The 15,998-nt window shown below is 47.6% G+C and overlaps 1 protein-coding gene across 3 annotated transcripts; it reads left to right on the forward strand.

Annotated features, from left to right (window-relative positions):
- Window positions 1–2,418: 2,418 nt before the first annotated feature.
- ZBTB18 (zinc finger and BTB domain containing 18) lies at window positions 2,419–11,390 on the forward strand. Of its 3 annotated transcripts, XM_082703870.1 has the most exons (3): window positions 3,084–5,074; window positions 7,488–8,205; window positions 8,318–8,454. In XM_082703870.1, the coding sequence occupies exons 1-3, from the start codon at window positions 5,062–5,064 to the stop codon at window positions 8,325–8,327; spliced, it is 741 nt and encodes a 246-aa protein (XP_082559996.1). In that variant the 5' UTR covers window positions 3,084–5,061; the 3' UTR covers window positions 8,328–8,454. The 3 variants fall into 3 exon arrangements, with proteins under 3 accessions (XP_082559995.1, XP_082559996.1, XP_082559994.1); XM_082703869.1 differs by lacking the exon at window positions 3,084–5,074 and adding an exon at window positions 2,419–2,534 and having other exon boundaries at window positions 7,488–11,390; XM_082703868.1 differs by having other exon boundaries at window positions 3,090–5,074; window positions 7,488–11,390.
- Window positions 11,391–15,998: the final 4,608 nt, after the last annotated feature.

A 15,998-nucleotide genomic window follows, 5' to 3' on the forward strand; every position in this document is an offset into this window, starting at 1 on the left:
TCCCACCCCTGGCTCATCTCTGGGGCTGCTGTTCTCCCTGTAGGTACATTCCGTAAAACCTTTTGTTACAGCTGTGATTTTACTCTGTATGCCACAGAACGGCGTTCCCAAGCGTTTCGTGGAGAATCTGTTCTCATTTTCTCATGAATTTATTATTTAATATCCTGACACTATCAATTACATTATGTCTCTTCATCCAGAGACTCTACTTTCCTTATTTTTAACTTTTCATAGGTGAGGAACAGCTTTGAGGATGCAAACATTTCTTTTTCCTTTTTTCTTCCTGAACTGGTTGGCAAAGCATGTGCTCCTTCTCACGTCTTTTTTTTTTTTTTTTTTCTTTTTAATAGTATGTTGCATCCATCGAGAACATTTACCAATTTCCCTAATTGGAAACAGGTCAAACTGAAATTGGGCCTTCCACCCCATAGACTAATAGATCTAGAATTCACCAAAAGCATATACATACAACAGGACGTTTCATGGGCTAAAAAGCCAGTTATCACAGGATGGCCTTGACCTAAGGGATCAAACCTGAGGGCATATGAAAAAGTGGAGGAAAGAGCAGAGACCATCACTCCGGTTTCTCACAGGACGGCACAACTGTACTTCGGTTCCAAGAATGTGACGTGCTCCTGCTTTTACTTCATTAGGAATTCAACATGCCTGATTTGCCCACACAATACTTTCAACTTAGTTTATCCATTTGACCTGGAACAAAGTGAAAGCACATTTTGCCCAGCTGAAAGGTCTCCTGGCAAGTTGGTTAGCAACAGGCTTGTCAGTCCCGCTTCAGTTAGCAAAGAATAAACACATTTCACTCGACAATTACTGGTGTACTAACTTCCTCCCTGGGCAATTTTCGATTTCACATTCTTGAATCTTCTTCTTCTTCTTTTTTTTTTTTTAACTTGCTATTCAACTTTATACCAGGCCTGCCTGCCTTCCTCAACAAGAGTTCCAATTTCTTGGGAACAGAAGTTTCTACATTTCTTCGTGGCCGTGAGGAACCCAGTTTAACCGCCCAGAGCAGGGCTCGGAGGGCACGTCCGCGTGGACGGAGGGAGCAACCGCGACGCTGCAGTCGCAACATCTTGCCCCCTCGGTAGCTGGCCGTGGTGGCTCGATACGTACCAATTAAAGCCTCCGGCTACGGCTCCCACAACTACCAATTTTGCCGCGGCTCTAACATGTGGTCACTCGGGAGGGTGTACGCGGAGCAGGGGAGTCCGCGGGGCACGCGAGGGGGCTGCGAGCAACGCAGGCGCCGCCCGCAACCGGACGACGTCGGGAGAGCGACGCCCAGGGCCGGCCTCCCCGAGCCGGTCGCGGTCGCGGCCGCGGCGCCCCGACGTGCACCTGGGGACGGGGCGCGGCGGGACCGAGCCCGAGCGCTGCTCCGTCCTGCTCCCTGCGCTCGGGCGGGCGACCACTGCGCGGCCTCGCCCGCGGCCCGGGGAGCGGAGGGGGCGGCCTCGGGCCGGCTCCGGTCCTCCGTGTCCCCGCGCGCCCTGCCTCCCGAGGATACCTGCGTAACTCGGCGCACCCCAGCCCCACTACGTTGAAAAGTGTATTTCTGGGGGTCACGGTGCACACCGAAAGGCTCGCTCCGCACCCCCAGGGCGCGCGAGGCCTCGGAGCCCGGAGACAGGCCCCTCCCAGCGCAGCTGTCGCCGCCGCCTGCGGGCTCCTTTCACTTTCTCACGGCCAAGTCACCCAGAGGGGCGCCGCTGCCGCCACCGCCGCGGCGCCCGAGGACTCCGCCCCGCGCCGCTTCGCTACCGGCCCCCGCCCGTCCGGGCCCCGCCCACACCGGTAGTTTCTGTCCGCGATTGGCGCGCGCGAGCGGCTGCTCCGGTTCGCCTCCCTCATTGGCTGCTCCCTCCTGTCAATCCGACGATTGCCCGCCACTCCCTCCGCCCTCCTGCAAAGCCGCCCTCCCATTGGAGGAGTCTGGGCGCTGGGGGCGGGCGGGGAGCGCCGGTCCAGCCGCTTACGGTCAATCGCAGAGGCCCAACGCCGGGAGGGAGGGAGGCAGGGGGAGGAGAGGGGCGGACCGAGGCTGGGCGGGGGGGGGAACATCTGGCCGGCGCCGCCGCGTGCGTGCGTGGTGCGTCCTCCCGCCCCCTCCCCTCCCCCTCCCCCGGCCGCCCCCCCCCGTCCCCCGCCCCCCCCTTCCCCGGCCGGCGGCTCCGCGCTCGCTCCCTCGCTCGCTCCCTCGCTGTGTCTGGCAGGCTGCGGCCGCCGCTGGGCTGCTGCCATGGGGAGCCGTTGAGAGTGGGGCCCTCTTCGCTCCGCCGCGCTCCTCCGGCTGCCAGCGGGGGTGGGTGGGAGGGAGGGAGGGGGCAGGGGGGAGCGGGCGACGGAGCCGGGATTGGGGGGCGGGGGGGCCGGGAGGGAGGGGGGCAAGAGGAGGAGGAAGCCCACCAAGTCCGGCGGCGGCGGCGGCGGCGGCGGCCGGGAGGAGGAGGAGGAGGAGGCGGAGGACGCGGCGGCGGCGGCGGCGGGGACGCGGTGACTTAGGGCCGCTCCGTGTGAGTCCCGGCGCCGGCCCCGGCCCCTGACCCGGCGTCCCCTCCGCGCCCGGCCCCCGTGGCGGGCGGGGGGCGCCAGCTGTGCGGCCCCGGCCGGCGGGCCAGAGCGGGCGGAGGGCGGGCCGGGCCGGGGGCGCCCCCGCGAGTGGAGTTAGTTTGTGTGCTTGGAGCGGTTGGGGCGGCGGGGGGCGGCGCAGCTGCGGGAGGCCGGGCGCGGGGACGGGGCCGCCGCAGCTGCGGGGTCGGGCGGGGTGCGGGCTCGCCGGCTCCGCGCCGCGCCCCCCCCCAGCCCGCCCCCCGCCTGCCCGCCCCGCGGCCGGTGCAGCTGCGGCGCGGGGCGGGCTCCCGGCCGGTGCAGCTGCGGCGGCGCCTCCCGGGTGCGGAGGGCGGCGGGCTGGGGGAGGGGGCTTGGGAGCCGCCGCAGCTGCAGCGGCGCCCGGGACGGCCGCGGCTCCGGGGACCGGTGCAGCTGCAGTGGCGCCCGGGGGGGGGGGAGGGGACCGGCGGGGGAGGGGCCCCTCCCGGGCTGGTGCAGTTGCCGGGAGGCCCCGGGGGCTCGCGCGCCGCGGCGTCGGGGAAGCGGTAGCAGCCACCCTCCTCCCGCGGGCTTCTTCTTACGACTTTTCTTTTGTTGTTGCTGTGACCCGGGTCTGTTTTCTCGTCTGCTGTTTAAGGTGTTTTCCTGCTGCACCGGCTCTCCGCCCTCCACCTCCTTCCCTGTGGTTTAACCTTCCTCTTTCCCCGTGTGTTTTCTGCACGGTGAACTACATGGAGATTTGCATTTCTCCCCCGCTCCGCTCTTCTCCACTCCGAACCCTTGCCCCCCACTCCTTAGGGAAAAAAAAAAAAAAAAACCCCAAAACAAAAACCCCAACCTTGCAAACCCTCTCTGGACCCCGCGGTAGCAAGACTATGAAGGGGTTGATTTGTCGGGTGGGAGTCGCTGGCCCATTGCGGTGCTTGGGACTCATTAAACTGTCACTCACCCCCCACCCCACTGGGTAAATGGGGTGATTAATGTCTGATATATTGGAATGGGGCGAGGGCATTTGTGGAGAATAGGTTGTGTGGCTGAGGAGGAATGCAGCTCCGAAGAGTGCCGCCTCGAACAGGCGTTCGTCATTATGTCATTCACCGCGAAGTTAGAGAAAGTTAGGTTTGTGACTTTGGCAAAGTGAGGACTGGACAGAGACGTTGGTTTTTGTTACTCTCTAACTCTGCCGCGGTTTCCTGATGAGGACGGGGTGGGGGCTGATCACCAGGGCTGCAACACTCGCGCCTCGGGCCTTTTCTACGCCTCACCGTCCCCAGAGTCTGTGGAGATGTATCTGACATTCACAGATGTCGCAGCACCTTGCAGGGCGCTGGTCAGCCCAGCCTGGGGTTACGTGAGGATTTCATCAGCCATTAGAAAAGACCCACAAAGTCGAGCTAAAAGTTCCCAAACTTAGGAGATCTGCGCCCCCCCCCCTTCTTACTGAAAGCTGAAAGGTTTTCCCGAGATTGTGAAACATTACAAAGCGACCCAAAAAAAGATTGCTATGGGACACAGATCAAGGGGAAGACAAAGTTCTGCTTTTTTCTGAGCGGAGGGTCAGATCAGATAGGCAGGTGCAGCGCTCATTTTAAGTGGCCGTAGCAGGTTGTATCAGTTTATTAATTTGTCTCATGGAGCTGAAGTTCTTTCCAGGATTTCAGAAAGTGCAGTTTCACCTTGTTGATACCGAGAGTGGAAATTTGCATGAAGTGGTAGTGTGAGAGATTTTATCGAGAAGGTAGTAGGAGACAAAACAGTTAAAATGAGAGTGAAATCGTAAGGTGAACCGGGCCGGAGTAATAGTTCTGTCTCGTCTTCCAGCATTCTGAGACACGTATGCCATTATCTGGGCAGAAAAGAAAAAAAAAAAAAATGAAAGTACCGTAATAATGTCGAAATGGGACTGGAGATGTCAATTGGGTTGGTTTAAAAATATCCCCTAAGCTGCCTTTGAAACTAAACGTTGGAGTTGAATAAAAGTGAATCTGGATTTCCTGCATAGCACCGTGGCTTGAGTGTGCTGTCAGTATGCAAGCCAGTCCACCAACTTAAGACAGAAGTGTTGCTATTCCATAAATACAGTAGAACTCCATATGCTGAGTTTTTCCATTTCTTTCTGTTAGAAAGTTTGGAAAAAAAGGGAGACTTTGAAGTATTTTGTTTATACTAACAGAAGAGAAAAGTTCTCCTAAGAAAAAGCTGGTGGCAGGAGTGTAGAGGAGTAGCATATGGCATTAAAAGGAGCACAGCTGGAGGTAGCATTTCCATCTGAACATGATGTCAGAGCAGCTGACAGCCTGCCATCCCTCAGCCTTTTATTCTAACACACAGACAGGGAGTTAGTGTGTGCGGATCTGTGGTGGAGAAGGTATCTTATTCCTCTCTAACATCATCTCCACTTTGCATCTGTCTCTCTTAGTCTGCTTTTTTTCCACCGATGTAACAGACCTGGAGCCAGCGAGACTCAGAGGAAAGGACTTAATCAGGTTTATGTGTCCTAAAGGTAGGAGTAGCAAGAGATTAGACGGAGCATATTTCTGTTTTGGTGTGTTGTTTATTTAATTAAAAAAAAATCACATTACTTTTCTAACCCAGTTTAGGAATAATATATGAAACTGAGTCTTAAATGAACATCTTACTGGAGTTGGGAGTCTTGGGCTTGTTTAGTTTTAATTTTTATCCCTTTTGCTCGAGCAAGTAAATAACTAATACACAGAAATATTGCAAGTTTTGAAATGTGAAGGAAGGCTTTGAAATGTTGCTTTTCGAGATCACTTTGGATTAAAATGCTTCGTGTGGTTGTTCACTGCTATTTAGATTCCTTTTGCTTGTGGGGCAGAGGGGGGAGAGAAATTGTCAACTGTCTGGAATCCAGCATTCAAACTTATATGAGAAGATTATTCTAGTTAAGGAGCTAGATTGTTGTGTAATTAATTCCACTGTGAAACTTTATTCTTCAAAACATTCAGCAGCACTACTGAAACATACAGCTGTAGTGCTTTTGAAACCGAAGGTTTTTTTAAAAGGGGGAAAAAAAAACTTTTGTCCCCAGGAGAATAGTGTGACTGGTTTCCTCATTTCTCTTTCAAATATATATTTAAGAGAGCTTTTATTTCAGCATAACAATAATTATTTGCAGGAGTTTTTGTGTTAGCGACTAATTTAGAACTTGTAGATTTGAGCTGCCTGAATTGGCCAGACAGCTGTAATCGCACTCCTCTATTCTTAATCTCTTTATCTGGGCAGCAGCTGCCATATGGCCACAGTCAGCTGGATCAGATGTTTATAAGCTTCCTTCTTCGTCCCTCTCTGTCCTCTCAGCCTCCTAATTTGATCACGGCTACCTTGTGAGCTGCCCTCCAATCTTTATTTTTAGCCCTCTCAAGGATTAGGATTGATGTTAGCTGTGGGGCACTTAAAGTGATTGTATTGTAAATCTTGGTTTATTCTAGCGGTGGCATTGTGGCAAAGGTATTTGGGGGGCTAGGGTGAAAGTTTTGGTCCATCTTGGGCAAAGTGGAGAAAAAGCAGGGAGGTAATTTCTGGAATATTAAATTGCTGTGTGTCCGTTGCCCACATGCACTCTGAGCTGCTTGGTGTGGAACCTTGCTTCTGGTCACAGGAAAGGGGAAGTCGGGTTTTCTTGAATTTTTTAAGGAGTTGAATTTTGCAGTTGAATTTTGACCCTTTGTACATCTTCGCCTTTCCTCTCCATCTCCCCCTCCTTCACCAGAAAACAAGGGCAGCCGGGCATATTGGAAAGAATAGAAGCTAGTGGGAAAGCAAAAATATATCAAGTTTTAATGAAACAAAGTATTTTCTGTCGCATGAGGTAAGGCAGAGTCAGGGAAAAAAAATAGTTTCTCTTTTTCTAGCAAGGCTTTTGGGGTGGGGGGGGGGGTGGATGTTGAACCTGTAAAGCTTTTGAATGCGATACGCCTTCATTTGAAAGTTTGAAATAATTTTAGTATGGAATTCATTTGCTTTGCAACAGATCAAAGTTTAGATGAGAATTTTCAGAGTTCAGTGAAGCCCTTCTGGTTCCTGATATTCTGGATGTACAGATTTTTACAAAGAAATATTACTGTTTTTTTTTCTCAATTCATTTAAAAATATTTGGATTCGTTCATAGTAAAGATGATCTTTTCCATCTGTTGGTGTAGTTCTCTCTGATCTCGTACATGTGTGCCATACCTGCAAATCCTAAGGCATTAACATCTGTTTTTATACACAGGGCTTTTGTTGTTGTAACACTCTGACTTTAAAAGTGAGTTGTTTGCTAATTTCTGGGCTAATTATGCGATTTCATTTTTTCCCCCTCGATTCAGCCAGTGTGTGCGTTAAAATTGAGCTTTCTAAGTGCAGTCATGTATCAAAAGTAATAAAATAAGGACGGTTGAACAAGTTTTCTGAATCTTTCAGAACGTGTTTGGGACTTCTCTTTGTTCATTCCATGAGCTGTTCCCTTTGAAATTAAAGCTGTTTTGTAGGTTTTGTGGGACATAATTTGGTGAGTAGCTTCACTTCTGAAAGAGAGCTGAATTCCTCTTCTCAGTAAGAGACTGCACTGAAATGAAGGCTTTTGAAACTTAACTGAAAGTTCCAGGAAGGTGGAGATGCATCAGGGACCGTTGGGCTGGGGCGAGGAAGTTTGCAAAGTGCACTTTTTCTGCTCCTCGCGTGGACTGGGTTTTGTGCGAATGATCTGGTAGTCCCGGGGTCAGAAGCCTGATTAGAATGCAGGGACGTGTACCTCGGCGGCCCTAGCCGAATCACTGTCACTATCTTTGTGTGTGTGTGTGTGTGTTTGTGTGTGTGTGCGCGCGCGTGCGTGTGTGCGCGGGGGGACCGGCGGCCCCCGAGCGCTGGAAGGTTGCTCCTGAGCCGGCTCTCACGAGAAGTCTGTCTGTCCGCAGGTTATGAAGACAGCATGGAGTTCCCAGACCACAGTAGACATCTGCTGCAGTGTCTGAGCGAGCAGCGGCACCAGGGCTTCCTGTGTGACTGCACCGTGCTGGTGGGAGATGCCCAGTTCCGCGCGCACCGAGCTGTGCTGGCTTCGTGCAGCATGTACTTCCACCTCTTTTACAAGGACCAGCTGGACAAAAGGGACATTGTTCATCTGAACAGCGACATTGTTACAGCCCCAGCTTTCGCTCTCCTGCTGGAATTCATGTATGAAGGGAAACTCCAGTTCAAAGACTTGCCCATTGAAGACGTGCTCGCAGCTGCCAGTTATCTGCACATGTATGACATCGTCAAAGTCTGCAAAAAGAAGCTGAAAGAGAAAGCCACCACGGAGGCGGACAGCACCAAGAAGGAGGAGGACGCCTCCAGTTGCTCGGACAAAGTCGAGAGCCTCTCGGACGGCAGCAGCCACATGGCCGGCGACCTGCCCAGCGACGAGGACGAGGGCGAAGACGACAAACTGAACCTCCTGCCGGGCAAGAGGGACTTGGCGGCCGAGCCGGGGACCATGTGGATGCGCCTGCCCTCGGACTCGGCGGGCCTCCCCCCGGCGGGCGGGGAGCCCGAGCCCCACGGCGCCGCCGCCGCCGCCGCTGCCGCCGCCGCCGCCGCCGCCGGCAAAACAGTGGCCAGTCCGTGCAGCTCCAGCGAGTCTTTGTCCCAGAGGTCTGTCACCTCCGTGAGGGATTCGGCAGATGTTGACTGTGTGCTGGACCTGTCTGTCAAGTCCAGCCTGTCAGGAGTTGAAAATCTGAACAGCTCTTATTTCTCTTCACAGGACGTGCTGAGAAGCAACCTGGTGCAGGTGAAGGTGGAGAAAGAGGCTTCCTGTGAGGAGAGCGAGGTTGGCGCTAGTGACTATGACATGGAACATAGCGCTGTGAAAGAGGGCGGGAGCACTAACGCCAGGGTACAGTATGAGCCGGCGCACCTGGCGCCGCTGAGGGAGGACTCGGTGCTGCGGGAGCTCGAGCGCGAGGACAAAGGCAGCGACGACGAGATGATGACCCCGGACGCCGAGCGCGGCCCGGTGGAGGGCGGCATGGAGAGCAGCCTGCTGCCCTACGTGTCCAACATCCTGAGCCCGGCCGGCCAGATCTTCATGTGCCCGCTGTGCAACAAGGTCTTCCCCAGCCCGCACATCCTGCAGATCCACCTGAGCACGCACTTCCGCGAGCAGGACGGGCTGCGCAGCAAGCCGGCCGCCGACGTCAACGTGCCCACCTGCTCGCTGTGCGGCAAGACCTTCTCGTGCATGTACACGCTCAAGCGCCACGAGCGGACCCACTCGGGCGAGAAGCCCTACACGTGCACGCAGTGCGGCAAGAGCTTCCAGTACTCGCACAACCTGAGCCGCCACGCCGTGGTGCACACGCGCGAGAAGCCGCACGCCTGCAAGTGGTGCGAGCGCAGGTTCACGCAGTCGGGGGACCTGTACAGACACATCCGCAAGTTCCACTGTGAGTTGGTGAACTCGTTGTCGGTCAAAAGCGAAGCCCTGAGCTTGCCCACTGTCAGAGACTGGACCTTAGAAGATAGCTCGCAAGAACTCTGGAAATAATTTTCTATATCTATATATATATATATAAATAATATATATATATATACATATATATATATATATGCGTATCTATACATAGATCTCTATCTAGTTGTGGTACGGTCTAAAAGCAGCCTTGTTTCCTGGAACTAAAACGTCGGGGCGTTAACTCGGTTTTGCACTTTAGAGTAGCATGAGACTCTCACTAATTTAGCGTTCTGGTAAAAGAGACTTTGGAGCAAGTTGGAGACTAGCGGGGGCTTCTCCTCCGAGGGGGTCGGGGAAGGAAGCCGACGAGGACCTCTGGAACAACTCGTCCTGTCACAGGATGCTCTCACAGGGCTTGATTCTGTCGCCACTGCATTGTCTTCTGAGCGCTCTCTCTCTCTCTCTCTCTCTCTCTCGCTCTTTTTCCACGTTGTTTTGGTTTTGTGTTTCTGTTTTGGTTTGGTTGTTCTGTTCTGTTCTGTTTTCTTTTTCTTGTCGTCGTCGTCGTCGTCGTCGTCCCCTTTCCTTTTTCAGAGTAGAAATTCCCTCCAGTTTGATTAGCCTCTTTATAGGTCACAAAATTGCATGAATCTTTTCTGGCTGTTGGAAACCTGAATGCTTTTAGACCCAAATGGAAAATTTCTGAAATGCTGGATTATCTATTTTTAAACAAGCAGTTGACTTAAAACTTTCTGTGGCAACTTCTGGTTTTCTGACGGTTCCCAATGAGAGAAATTCTGAACGTACACTGGGATCACTGGGACGCTGTCTTTGTGAAGGTTTGCTTGGGATGAAAAAGGATATTGCAGCTTCAGCAGTGTTGAACTGTGTGTTGAAAAATGTGAATTACTGTTCTTGTATACTGTAACTGATTACACGGGCTGGGGGGGTGTCAAAGAACTTGACAGGTTGTGTTGATGCTCTTAGTTGAGTCTTGAAAAGTAAATATTAACGCTACAGAAATGCATGAGTTTCAATATATTTTTTGTCTTTGTTTGCATTGTATAACTTTAACGAGTGAGTTGAAAATTATTTAATTTCCTTAGAAAAAAAAATAGCACCGTTTGGGGGAAAAAACTGGTGTTATGAAGAACGTAAATGCACTGTTTTTATTTTTATTTTATATAATTTAAATTGACTTTCCCACTGTCTTTAAGTTGAAACTGTTAAGCTGAATACAAACTTAAGCTGCAAATTGATAACTTCGCTACATAACAAGGAAAATATAAATGTTTACAAACGGCTTAAAGATTTGCATGTGCAGTGTGCATTTATAACAAACTTCTAATTGCACAAAACCCATGCCGGCTCAAAAGTTTAGGTGTACACATTTACCCAGCTGAGCGTTTTTAGAGTAACTACTGCACAAACCGACAATAGGTCATTCTCTCTCTTCCTTTTCTTCTTCCTTTTTTTTGGGAGGGGTGGCTCCCCTTCTCTTTTTCTTCCCTGCTCCCTTACCCACCCACCCTCTCTCCCTCCCCCTCCCTGCCTTCATCCTCCCCACCCCCCCCACCCCGGACTCATGAAAAGATTCTATGGACTGAAAAAGCCCCGGGCTGAAAGGACTGGATGGCCTTGATTGGCGTGGGGAAGGTGGGGAAGGGGGTTAGTAGACTATGTGTATCGGGGCAGCAGAGGCTGCAGCCCAACGTGTGGTTTTAATGACCAGCACGCAGGGCAAAAGCATTTTGCACAGTGTTTGTTTTCCTGTCTTGCACTTACAAATAAGGTCTATGGGAGTAGCATGGAAAACGTTTGCTGTTTTTCCCTTTTTTTTTTTTAATTGCTTTTGTTTAAAATTTGATCGCCTTAACTACTGTAAACATAGCCTATTTTTGTGCTTAAGATACTGAATGGAAAACTCCATTGTGTGTTGCTGGACTGTTTTGGAAATATTTGGTCAAATGTGTGTTAATTTGGCTGTAATGGCATTTAAAGCAAACAAACAAACAAAAAAAAGCTGTGAAAATGGCCTTGGAGCATTATCTTTAGTTACTTGAAGAGTTTCTAGTTTTTTTAAATACAGTTTATGTTAAAATAATTTTTATTAATTTAGAGGAGACAATCAATGTCTGAGAAAAACGGACTTTCTTTTGGATTTTCTTTTTGTGGTCATTGTGAGTGATTGCTTTTTCCTTTTATTAGTTTCACATTCTTCCTTTGTTCTAAAACTTAGACTGACATCTAGCTTTGACAATCATAGTATGTTTTATTTTCCTGAGGGGGGAATAACTTATAATGCTGTTTAGTTTTGTACTATTGGTGTGTTGGTGAATTTTTAAACTGTGTGCTAACTGCAATAAATTATATGAACTGAGAACCTTGTGTGCGTCATTGCAGTCGTGATTATGTCCTACGTAGACCCTAAATATGTGTTGTACGTGGCATCTTTATTTTTAATATCAGTTCTGTCCAGAGCTTGTGGGATGATCAGGATGCCTCAACTCACTCAACTGGAAATGTGCAAACATTTGGGCTTTCGGTCCTTTAAGATGCTAATGCACATTTTTAAAACGTGACCCATTTTCTACAACCTAGGTCAAGAATGTTAAGGTAATTCCCTGGCAATCCGTGAATCTACAGAACTTCGCGTGGCAGCCTGGGTTTTTCCTGGTGACGCTGCACGGCTAGCTGCTCACCCATACACCCCAGGCCTTTTTCATGGGTAATTTTATCCCAAGTTGATGGGTCAGATCTATTCTTCTGCGTTCTGGTGTAAGTGGAAGATTGAAGGAGACCGGATGTCTTAATTTGGAAGATTGCTTGGGCTAATGACTGGAATTCTAGGCAATCAAATTAGCAGGCATGCGATTGTTCAAGATGGTCTATACACATCCTTTTTGTTGCTGGGAGAGCTCAGAAGTTCCCAACTTTTTAATTCTCAAGGTTTCGAGGACTCTGGACCCTAATTTTTGCCATCGCCCCGACTTTGCGCTCGTCTCGTTGGGCGTGTCAGGGTGAGAAAACACTGCTGGCGGATGGCAGGAATTCACAAGAACACCACACAGCCGCACTGGACAGGACAGCGTGCAGGGCTGGCACAGACACGAGAGTGGGAATCCTCGGGTCTGTATTTGCCCATAGCTTCTGAGGCTTTGAAAGATACACAGGAAGACAGTTTTACATCACTACAGTCAAATATGATACATTTCCATTACACTGGCCTAGAGCAACGTGAATATTCTTAAATTCTATAAAAGAAGTGGGATGTAGGGTCCAGAGCTTGAAAACACACTCATAACCCCCTGGGTGGCTATGGATGGGAATCCAAAAAGATATATATATATATATATATATTTTTTCTTTTTAAAATTTTAAGCATAGAGCACAATCAATAATTTACTCTTTAGAATCCCTGCGTTTCTTTTTTGATTTCTTTTTGTGGTCGTTGAAGGAAGATTTCTATCACATGCACTCTCACACTTGCTTTTAATCAACCAAGCATCGTTTCGCGTCAAAGGGGAATGTACATTTGAGCTCTACAAAATTATTTCTGCAGCGGTTAACAAGCTTATTTTTAAAAAGGGCTGGAGGTGGGGGCGGGGGTTGGGGAGGGTGGATCTTGTGTTCTCAGCTCCTGCAGTAACTGGTCACAGGACCTCAAAACTTTCTGAAGATGTTGAGAGTTAGAATTTAGTTTCATTGACTAGCATCTAATTTAAAATGAGGAGCACTACCCTAAACTTAGCCAGATATACTTAAAGAACAATATTTTGAAATGTGATTTGGAGGAAATAACTTCTTCAAACACTCCTTGCAAAACTAGAACAGAAATATTAAGTCCATAAATCTCTGCATTTGTTAAGAGAAGTGAAGGAATCACTTGTTCATTTGCTACATTTCAAAAAAAAAGAAATTAATTTGTCATGTAATCATGTTGGAAACCATTCAAATTGATTCCCCCTTTGACATCTGGCTGATGTCTAAGTGTATTTTAACTATGTGATTTCATTTACTTCTGAAACCATCTGGTTTTTTAGATAATCAGTTATGCCCTAGATCACTGTGGGCCCAGTACTGTGTGCTAGTTGGTCCCTGGGGAATATCCAAGAAGTATATAAAACGTTAAGGATACTGGTTTTGGATTTCCTTTCTAGTTAATTATGCTATCAGATGAATAGGTGAATCCAGGAGACACTTTTTTGCTTAACAGACTTGTCATGATTACCTATAAATGGGTTATTAGAAGCCTAGAAAAAGGTGAACACTGTATTAAAATTACATGATAATTGCACATTACAATGACCGAAATACTAATTTTCCAAGTAAATCTTTTGTTTTGTGCTATCATCAAAAGAAACAGTCGAGTCTTACCCAAGAAGTAACCCTACTTAAAAAAACCTTGACTCTCACAAGTTTCATCAATGAAACACAAGGCGTACAAGAATTAGACTTTATAAGCCTCATTGTGTCAGATAAGAATTAAAAAAAAAATGTCCTAAGACCTCAACATTTCCTGCAATTGCATTTTATTCCTGTAAAACTTGAACCATTCTCAGATTTCTAATATAATCAGAGAAACTTTTATATACCTCGGGTTAGGAAACTCAGATAATTTTAGATGTAATTTGCAAGTTTTTGTTTGTTTGGTACAATGTTTGAAATTGCTGATAAAGTACAGTGAATCGAGTAAGTGAAATTTTGAAATCTGAGACAGAAGAGCTCAGTCGTTTTCCTTACACTCATTTGCCATTAAAATGCTAGAGACGATACCATTTGAAAAATAAGGCAATAGTTTTATTATTGTCGTTTTAAAGCGAATAGCTTTTAGGAGTTTCATTTTGGCTAGAGTCCAAGTTTATTACACTGACAAGATTTTGTCCCTTACGTTAACATTTTTCTACCTTTGCCTGCAGAAACATGGCAAAATAACTTCGTATGTGATCCTTTGGTCTAAAATGTAGAACTACCTATCTGTTAGACGAGGAAGAAGCATGCTTCTGGCCTCCCTCCCCCTCCTTAGATTTTCTTAATATCATGAAGGTTAGCTACAGCAGTCAGAGCTTACTGATGTCACTGGAGGTTTTTAGAAATAGCAATTTATTTTCAGAGACATTTTAGAAATGAGACTTTTAGCATTTTTGCAGACTGACCCCTTAAAACTTGTTTCGAATTTTTGTAATTTCTCAGAAACGGAGCTGAGCTCTTTAAATTTAAAACATTGTAATGAGAAAGGATGAGGTCATAGAAATCAAACAGTAGCTCGAAAAGTTTCTCTTCTAAGCCCAAATGCCTTATTACACGAACTTGTTCAATTAATTATCCCGATAACTCAGGCTCCCAGAGTGGCTTTCTCCTGAAATGCTCAAGCACCTGAAAGAACTCAGATTTTTTTTTTTTTTTTTGAAAGAGATGAATTTACCAGTTAACTTTTCTGATTCTAGTTCAACATTTGCTAGTTTAGCGTTGATCCCAATCCCTAGGTTTATGTGAGCGTGGTATTTCCCTTGGCTGCAGGGTCCTTTACAAAACAAATTTTTTGAAGACTGAGATTTTTCTCGAATTTTCTGGCCCTTTCCAACCCTCTTTCTAATCTTGAGGAGTGGGTTTACAGTGGAGCTTGCATTTTGCTATAGGAGGAATTCTCTCTAGTTCGTTTGGCAAGAGAAGAGTGAAAACCCAATTTGGCTTTAAAATGTAGCACATTAGTGAGTAACAGTTTCAGTGAGGATATTCAGAGTGGCTTTGAGAGGCCGTGTGACACCCATAGCAAGTCCATTCACGAAAATGACTTATTTACAGTTTGTCATAATCTCCGGAGTTAATCATTAAATCAAGTCGTTTTTATTAAATGTCAGTCTGCATGCTTAATATTAGCTCTATAGGAATTTGAAGAAGTCATATTGGCCTAAACATTGAAGTTTGTAAGAAGTGTATTTGTGATTAATACAAAGTGGTGTGTGGAGAATGTATTCGAAGACGAGTAAACATTTTAGGGCAGATTAAATCTGTTGTTCCTGAACAAAATGCACACAGAACAGGGCTGGGCTTGAGAGAACGACATACCCTTATTTAGGTGTGCTGTGCCAGGCTAGGGCTAACTTTGATCCGTGACAGGGCTGAAAAGAATGCATCTTAACCATAGGTGATTAAAATATATGTATTACTTAAAACCATTGTAAATAAGGACACACTGGCTTCGTTTGGAGAATCGTCCTCAATGCTTGTGTGCGTTACCTTTGAGAGGATTAGTGAAGACACTAACACTTTTCTATGTCTAGTCCTCTGAAATCATCTTTGATCAAAGTAGGAGCATGTAGGCTTTTCACGTGAGTCTCTTCCATTTGTTTTTTAAAAGCAGGTGAAAAATAAACATGTATCTTTCCTGCGGACCATTTCTTTGGGGATGTTATCACATAGACAGGCTGGTTGCTAATATTGAGGTGACTGATTCCTGTTTACCAAGGAGACAGCAACATTTCCTAAGGACGTCTATTTGGACAATTTTCAGAAAAGCACAATGGTATAATAATGGATAATTAAAACACTTCAGGAAAGTACTTTTTGCTTGTGAGCCATAACCATAGAAGTTAGTGCCATTTATTTGTCTCTAGTGTAAAAACAACAACAACAACAACAAACAATTTCTTCTATCTTAAAACCGTTTTTCGGTGTCACTTACTAAAGTGACTCCTCACCGAGTAGAAGAAGTTTGAGCTCAGAGCCATATCCCAAGAAGAGCAAATTTATAAAGTTGTTTCTGTAACTAACTGCCCTTCAGAGAGAGAGAACCTCTTGAGAATGGGCCTGGAGGGGAAAATGGTGCAGGTGTCCATCGAAAGCCTAGGCATTCTCTGTAAGCCCTTGGTGTAGCATTTGTTTAAGATTTCAACATCCCCAAGATTCTGCAAGTGAATAGATCTAAAGAAACTGAAGGGTGGGGGGGGTGAGGTTGGCAGGTGGACCATCCCTTTAGGTTCTTATCTCT

Source organism: Mustela nivalis (assembly GCF_964662115.1).
Source record: "Mustela nivalis genome assembly, chromosome: 16".
In the NCBI taxonomy this organism is placed as follows: domain Eukaryota; kingdom Metazoa; phylum Chordata; class Mammalia; order Carnivora; family Mustelidae; genus Mustela; species Mustela nivalis.